The 7,504-nt window shown below is 45.9% G+C and overlaps 1 protein-coding gene across 1 annotated transcript; it reads left to right on the top strand.

The window, feature by feature from the left end:
* Positions 1 to 5,998: 5,998 nt before the first annotated feature.
* Positions 5,999 to 7,411, top strand: LOC128268188 (sister chromatid cohesion protein DCC1). The gene is made up of 3 exons (XM_053005223.1): positions 5,999 to 6,015; positions 6,095 to 6,772; positions 6,844 to 7,411. Exons 1-3 carry the CDS (start codon positions 5,999 to 6,001, stop codon positions 7,409 to 7,411), a joined length of 1,263 nt encoding a protein of 420 aa, XP_052861183.1.
* The last annotated feature ends 93 nt before the right edge of the window (positions 7,412 to 7,504 follow it).

The raw sequence follows: 7,504 nt of genomic DNA, 5'->3' as shown, positions 1-7,504 counted from the left end.
AGCATGACGGCGAACCCAACGATTGTTCCTCTTGCCAGCTCGCTTGCGGATCCCAGGTGGGCTAGAAAAAATTCAATTTACGCACTGACAGTAAAGCCATTCGAATGTAACGTCCAAACCGAGCCGATGTCCAGTGTCCGATCCGCGTACCCATTCTTCTTCTGATCGCTATACGAATGCATTGCAAAGGTCAAGCCAAGAAGTTGCTGCGCAAAACAGCGATAGGTATGTAATGCACAAGCCGTAGGAAATGATTACGTAAGATGCTTTCACCGATCTCTTTTCTACTGGAATCTACCACGTAATTCAATTACTGGAACCAATGTGAAGGGATGATCCTGGCAGGAAATCAAGATCAACAACAATGAATCGCCCGCTTTCTGGGGACTGACGCTTGAACCAGATTAGTTAGGTTATTTAAATCTCAAACCCAAACAAATTCGGTAAATCATTTGGAAAGAGTTTCCAGAATTCAAAATACTGATCTACAAACATGTCTGATCGGTCAAAAACTCACATACATCAACATGACGTAGATATCGCTTTTTCGCTTTTCAGCTTTTTTTTTTAAGAACCGCTTTTACATGTTCAAGTGTCTAACATAGATTGTATTGCAGTTTGATACTTTCCTTGGAAGGCAACTGTTGGCAATTTTGGCAACTTTTACCTAGAGATAGATATTTTTTAGAGGTTATCTAACACTTTTCCAATTGCTACCAATATTACAGTGTAGTATTTACGTATCTTAAGTTGGACATTCTCAATCGATCGACAAGCCTTAGCGGTAGTGTATCTCTGCCAAACGGAATACTACGGTTCATGTTCAGCCACTCCAGCGGAATGCACCAGCCCAGTGACCTTAGACTTACTCCCTTGTTCCCCAGTGGCCGCCCTTTCTCGGACCTGCATTGGATGGCCAAAAACCGCCCCGGGGGACCTTGTGGCACAATATTTCATTGCCGTGAAAAAGTGTTGTAAGCTTCGCTCTCCCGCCAATCGGGGCCAATCAGACCAAATCCCGGGCACCCGCACCCGTCGAGACGAGGTTGACGTTTGACGGTTCTCGCCGTTCCCTCGCCGTTTGGGAGGCCCAGAGCTCGGGGAAGTACAATATTCACAGGCTCTGATCGAGCAATTAATCAACGATCATACACAAATGAACCCATGCGCCACCGGTACACAGCCCCGATTTAATGGCACCTTGCAGCAATCTGTGGCGAGCGATCGGTCGAAAGGGCTGCTCCCCAGCAGTACCGTTCGAAAACGCCATCGCCATCAAATTCGGAGCAATATCTGATCGTGGCGCGATCACAGAAGTCGTAACACGCTGGTTTTGTTTTATTCCTACGTTGCTTGCTGTTTTTCAGGGTAGCCCAACTTTGAACCTTGGCTTTGGCACCGAGTCCGTCGGTGGTCGATCGCCCTTGCTGCGTTACACGATACTGCGAGCTCCAGTTTGATGTGTGGACACCTCCCTACCGCAACACGGCCGAGTCCGATACGTAACCGGGACAGGTGGCAGCCCTCGAACAGAATTGATCCTATTTCGCTACGGTTGTCCGGCATCAATCCGACGGAATGCGCTGTAAATCGATTCGCCAGCTCCAGCCAAACCGTCAAGTGACTTATCGTTACTGCGTACCTTGCTCTCATTTGGGGGGAAGTTATGTGCTTTAATCTTTCTATTAATTTTTTATGCGCATTTTTTCGGAAGGTTAAAGATCACCGACACGAATTGGCGTGTTTTTAATGCGGTCCTTTCGACAGTCGCACCGAGAAGGTTGCAGCTGTCAGAAAACGATCAACACCCGGAACGTAGTCGAATTATCCTTCGGTGAAGTGACGGGGCCGTTCAAATTGTCGTGATGGTAGAAATATTTGGCCGCAATATTTGGTCGTTTCGAACATCTCAATAACATCGTCATCGGGCAAGGTTTGAGTTGAGTGGTGGCTTACATTACTTTTCCATTCTACGATCGTGGTAGCTTCTTGGGAAATGAAGTAAATCATTCACGTAACTAATCAGGTAATTTAAACGTAAAGGTAATTTAATTGACATTAAAATTGGTTTACTTTACCTTGGAATTTACCTACATTCCACCTGGCAACACCCACATTCCAAACATACTTCAGTAGCACGTGACTAGGGAGGCAAACCCAGATACTGAACCTGATCCACGATGGGTAAACCTACTTCAGGTTACCCATCGTAGAAATATTTCCTAGACATTTTATGTTCTGTCGTACATGGAATTGCTCCAACCCCCTTCGTAAAGGACACAAATATTAATAAAAGAGCACTACTCTTTCGAGCGGCACAGGAAAATCTGAACATAAGTAATTAGTATTAGCACGTTATCCAAAACCCATCGTTAAGCCATTGCACTTTGTTCAGTACAATCGAAAAAGTCTTAAAACAGCACCACCTGGACATTATAGGTGGCGTGATTGAAACGGTAACTGCTACGCATTTGGCACCGTCTAATCTCCTAGTCATAAACTCGGAGCAATATTCTCTCTACTCGTAACCCTCGTAAGAAGGTCGGAGATACTTCACAAATTCCACGAAGCCAATCGTTTTCGCCGAACCCAGCAACGATGGCTACTCTGCAGCCATTGTTTTTTAATGGTCCCTATCGATTACGGGACTTACAGTTTTATAAGCCGCATCCGCCGTCGGCTACGCAGAAACTTGATCTGGCCGCGGCCCCGAGTAAGCAGATTAGCTGCGTATCGCCATCGAGCCATTATCGCGGGGACACCGTTTCGGTTTGTGGGATTCGCCGGGCCACGGGTCTCGATTACGCACGCAACGCCTGCCACGCGAAGATTTGCCGCCTCCTTAAGCCATCCACTTATAGGGGTGGCTCTGGTGGCCCACTCGCTGACTTCCTAGGAGCGTTATGAGCGCCATTCCCTGCTAACCCACTGCCGGTAATTGAATCGTTTATACATGTTAATTGCAATTTATTATTAAACGCTGGACCTCCCGGCCCAGCACGCGGCTTTCGCTGGGCCGCTGCGGAACGCGGCCTGGCGCTGAACTGCTTCCAGGGGCTGAATAAAATGATAAGCGCTGGGAACGGTGCAAAGTCGTAACGTGATTGTGCTAATCAATCGATCAATCAATCGATACATTTCCACACAATCGGAATCGTCCCCAAGTTGATAGCAAGCACCATTTTCAATTCACCACACCTATTCAATGCAGGGCGGTGATAAAGAATCGGGGTTATGATAGGAACCATCGTTGCGATAGGACCCCGTTTTCTATGAATGCGATATCTTATCACTAGCCTTCTGCTTAGCTTCGTCCAGGTGGCTTGGCGTTTTAGACCTGTGCTTTGAGTCCCAGTATCGTGAACGATTCGCGATAGCGGAACATCACCTGATTGGCCGACTGATGTTGACTACATGATGAATTGGTTGGTTAACTTCATTCTTCTGCGAACAGCGGCCATTTTAGTTTGGTTTCTTATCGCGTTCATTTGTTTTTCCGAAGAAACTTATCAACTCGTTTGAAGGCCTAAATAATCGCAAACGAGGACTCGAGTGCGCGCGGAAGGCCGGACACATGCACACGACACGGAGTGCGTGGCCCTAGGAGCAACAGGCAACAAAAGGAAGCAAATAAAATGTTTAATCGATTTTCATTTCCACCATCTATCAGCGTTACCTCTGTCTGCGTTACTTAACAGCTGCGCGATGTAACCTAGTGGACCCGCATTCAAGAGAGAACTTCGGACCCACTAGACCGTGATTAGCAGGATAGTTTGTGTCTGGGCGTTGGCTATTCATCAGGCAGATCTTATTCAAATATATTTTGCGCTATAATCTTCTCTTCTTATGGATGCCAACGTCCTGAGATTATCCGAAGCCCAATTATAACAATTGATTTATTGGTCCTTGCCGCGCTACTCGCGAAAACTCAATCATTTCTCCATCGTGGACCAATGCCTGATATCACAAACCGGTACCAGAGCGGATATTCTTGGGTTTATCTGATTACATGGAAAGCGAGCGAATTACGTTCATTTTCTGGACCACAGTTGTGCATCCGGCCCAAGGGGCAAACCGGATTCTTTTACGAACACCATTTACAGCAAGTGTTGCAGATGTACTTCGTCGATCCATCATAGCTTTATGGTAATGGAGTCAATAAGGTACTAATGAATGTTATTTTGGCGCAGGATATATCCTGCGGTAATATCCGGTGCCAACAGATCGGGTTGGTTCGATCAGCGATCGTCGTCGATAAAACAGCTGTATAACGAGCGAAATCGTTTAATTTAAATTAACGAACTCTGCAGCCTTTCTACATTCGAGTGAAAAACAATATGCATATTTGCATATTTGCCAATACCTACCAAAAATTAGTCTGGACCCATGAAACATGTCTATACGATTTGGACAGCGTTAGAAATTCTCAATAGCTATGCAAATACAGCTTTTAATCCAGCTATGTTAATGATTAACGGCGAAATTGTGGTTCACTGTGAGCGCTGTGGGTTGTCTCGACTCGAACGAATCTCGACTAGTTCTTGCACGACTTCATTTGCTGAAATTAAAACCAAAGTGTTAGCATGAGGTCGTCGTTATAATCGGAATAATGATGGAATATGAAGACGCCTTAGGGATGTCGTTGCCAGGAGAACACAACACAAAAACACAAGTTTGGATGTTTAAAATCCAATCCACATTATTTAATCAACATGTAATGGGTCACGGCGAATGGTGTAGCAACTATCGCCAGTGCAAGAAGCGACAATTTACATACTACATGGACTCGGAGTATCTCGCAAAGGCAGGCCTCCGGGATGGCAAGGTATGCTGGCATTCGATTGTCCCCTGGGCGGTAGTTACGCGCCATAAGATGAGACCTCGCGCTACCTTATCGGAATGGGCGCGCTCAGGTGACGTCGAGTAAAGCGAGGTAAAAGTTGTCCGTCGTTCGCTGTACGAAGGGGCATAATTTCGCAAAACAGTGCAACCTGCCTTGCGACCATCGCAACTACTGCACAGTGGCCAGACAACGGTGCCGGGCCACTCGGGACTCGGGCCGATCGTTAGTGTGCGAATTAACTCTCGCGTGCGCACCAAAGATGATGCCCGTGGATAATTCTAACAGTCGACCACCGTCATGATAAATGTCCACCGCGGACACTATCGCTTGGCATAGAATTTGATCGTAAAAGAAAAGATGCGAAACAGTGGAACGCTTCTCTGTGGTGATAGCGATTGATGATCGTACCTCGGTACCCGATGATGATGCTACCTAAGCCACATCGGATCGCACCGTTGCATAATAGCATAATCATGCCAGCTCCATCATTTGCTCTGCGTCCCCTTCCTAAAATCGGGCATTAGCACGCCAGGACGCTTTGGTTACAAATGTCTTACATTAGACAATAACGATGCCCCACGCAGATGTCCAGCTCGGCTACAGCAAACTACTTTCTTGCACGTTTTGATAGAATAGTGGATGACCCCTTTGATGACCGCTATTATTGATTATTCGTTATTAAACCAACATATACAACTATGGAGATGCTTTACACAATATTGAACAACTAAAACAACTAGAAACACACAACACAAAAAGCCGTTTATCCCTATCGGGGAGATCCTGTGCCTGAAATATATATGATGTCAACCGTCTCCGCCTGTTGCTAGTAATCCTGCAATCATTTTAATTGACTATAAATAATGGTACCAATGCTATCAACACGGGATAGAGACGAATGTTAGGTAAAATAATCTATAATACACCAAATCAATTAATCAAAACGGGATGTCACAAATAAATTGTTTTTCGCCATTCGATAAACAACGGAATATGCGCCTGGATTGCTGCAATTCACAGCACAAAAACAATTTTACTTGAGCGTGCTCCGCTTAACGTCAAATTATTTGACATTCACTTACGCGCGCAACTTATTGTTTACATTCGTTTCCCTTCAAGCTTAGGCACGTTTGGAATATTCTACTCCGATCCAACATGATCTACAGCCAGGAGTAAGTATAGTGCTTTTAACAGGCACATTACAGCATAAACCACTGGTGATGATAATGGCCTTACTCTCGTTGTTAAAAGCTATGCACGAACGATCGACGACGTGCGGCTCATCGTGAAGCACGCGAAACTGGACCAAAACAATCTCACCAACACGGCACAAGCGATTTACTACCCGCACGAGGAGGATGACCACGAGCTGGCAAACATAAAGCTACTGGAAGTGGACGACCATATTCTGGAGGCGATACAAAACTGCGAGGATGTTTGTTTCAAGGGTGCCCTTAACGAAAAGGTGGTGTTCTGCACCCAGTCTCGAACGTACGAGGTGAAAGAGGCTGAAATTTCAAACAGTCTGCTCTTGGTACGCAATTTGAAGATGGCGCAAGCTACGAGCCGATCACCGATCAAGAGCCCCAAGAGTGGCGTGAATACCTCACTGGACAGCAGCACCGAGGAAGAGAACGTGGACGCGCCGATCGAAACGGTCGATGAGGTAGAGAGAAGGGATGTGGCTAAAATATTTCACGACTACTTTGAGTTGCGCCAGGTACGACCAAAATATCGGAAGATTATCGACCTACTACGTTTGACGCGCTATGCCGGGCCGGAAAACGAGCATCTTATCGATCGATCGCTATTGTTCCGTTTCAATCAGCTGCTCGATACGGTGCAGTGCAGCAAGGACGAGTTTCAGGAGGGTTTGAAAAAGTATCGCGCCATCGAGGTGGAAGAACGAATTCGGATGCTCGATATAGAGTAAGTATCCTGATATTTCGTTACAATACAATTCCTATTTTATGCACTCGAATTATGCTTCATTCTTTTAGATACGAATACCGTGTGGTAACCCTTCTGCTGGCTCTGATTTCGGAAAACTCATGGCAGCCGGACGAAATAGACAAAGAAGTCACGTTCGAATCTATGCAGGGTATAGTTCCTTACGAAGTCGTTGACGGTATTTTCGACATCTACACCACACCAAGCGAACGAGTCCCGGAACGATTTTGCTATCGCGAGGACCTAGTCTGTGCACTGTTTGCCGAGAAGATCCTGCAACACGGACTAAAATTTCACATCGACGAGTTTCTCGTCACCTGGCAAGAAACACTGCCGGAAGGATTCGACGTGGACGAAAAGTATCTCCGCGGCATCGGAATTGTCGATCGTGAAGGGTCGGTGCCGTGTGTGAGGGGTCTAAATGAAGCCGATTTACCGATGAATTTGCTTGTGCGCCTGAGTACGCTGTTTCGGACAAAGGAACGATGGAATTTGGAACAGATCGAACCATTCATCGAGTGCTTTGCGACCCCAACGGTTGGCGTTACTTCGATTCTGGCCAAGTATACTCGCTCGCTGGTAGAGAAGGGAGTTCGGATATATGTTTCAAAACACTGATTATCAAATGTAAAGTTTAGAACTAGAATATATTATAACCCAGAATGAAAAAAAAAACAACATCGTCAAACGAGACGGTCCATAACTCTCGCT

The sequence above is a fragment of the Anopheles cruzii genome, chromosome 2 (assembly GCF_943734635.1).
Source record: "Anopheles cruzii chromosome 2, idAnoCruzAS_RS32_06, whole genome shotgun sequence".
Taxonomy (NCBI): domain Eukaryota; kingdom Metazoa; phylum Arthropoda; class Insecta; order Diptera; family Culicidae; genus Anopheles; species Anopheles cruzii.
Note: the sequence above shows the minus strand (reverse complement) of the source record. Positions and strands in the feature narration are given on the sequence as shown.

Excerpts from the sequence above, each read along its gene's own strand:
- LOC128268188 (XM_053005223.1), top strand. Across the intron at positions 6,773-6,843 it reads ATTCGGATGCTCGATATAGA|ATACGAATACCGTGTGGTAA; the intron begins GTAAGTATCCTG and ends TCATTCTTTTAG.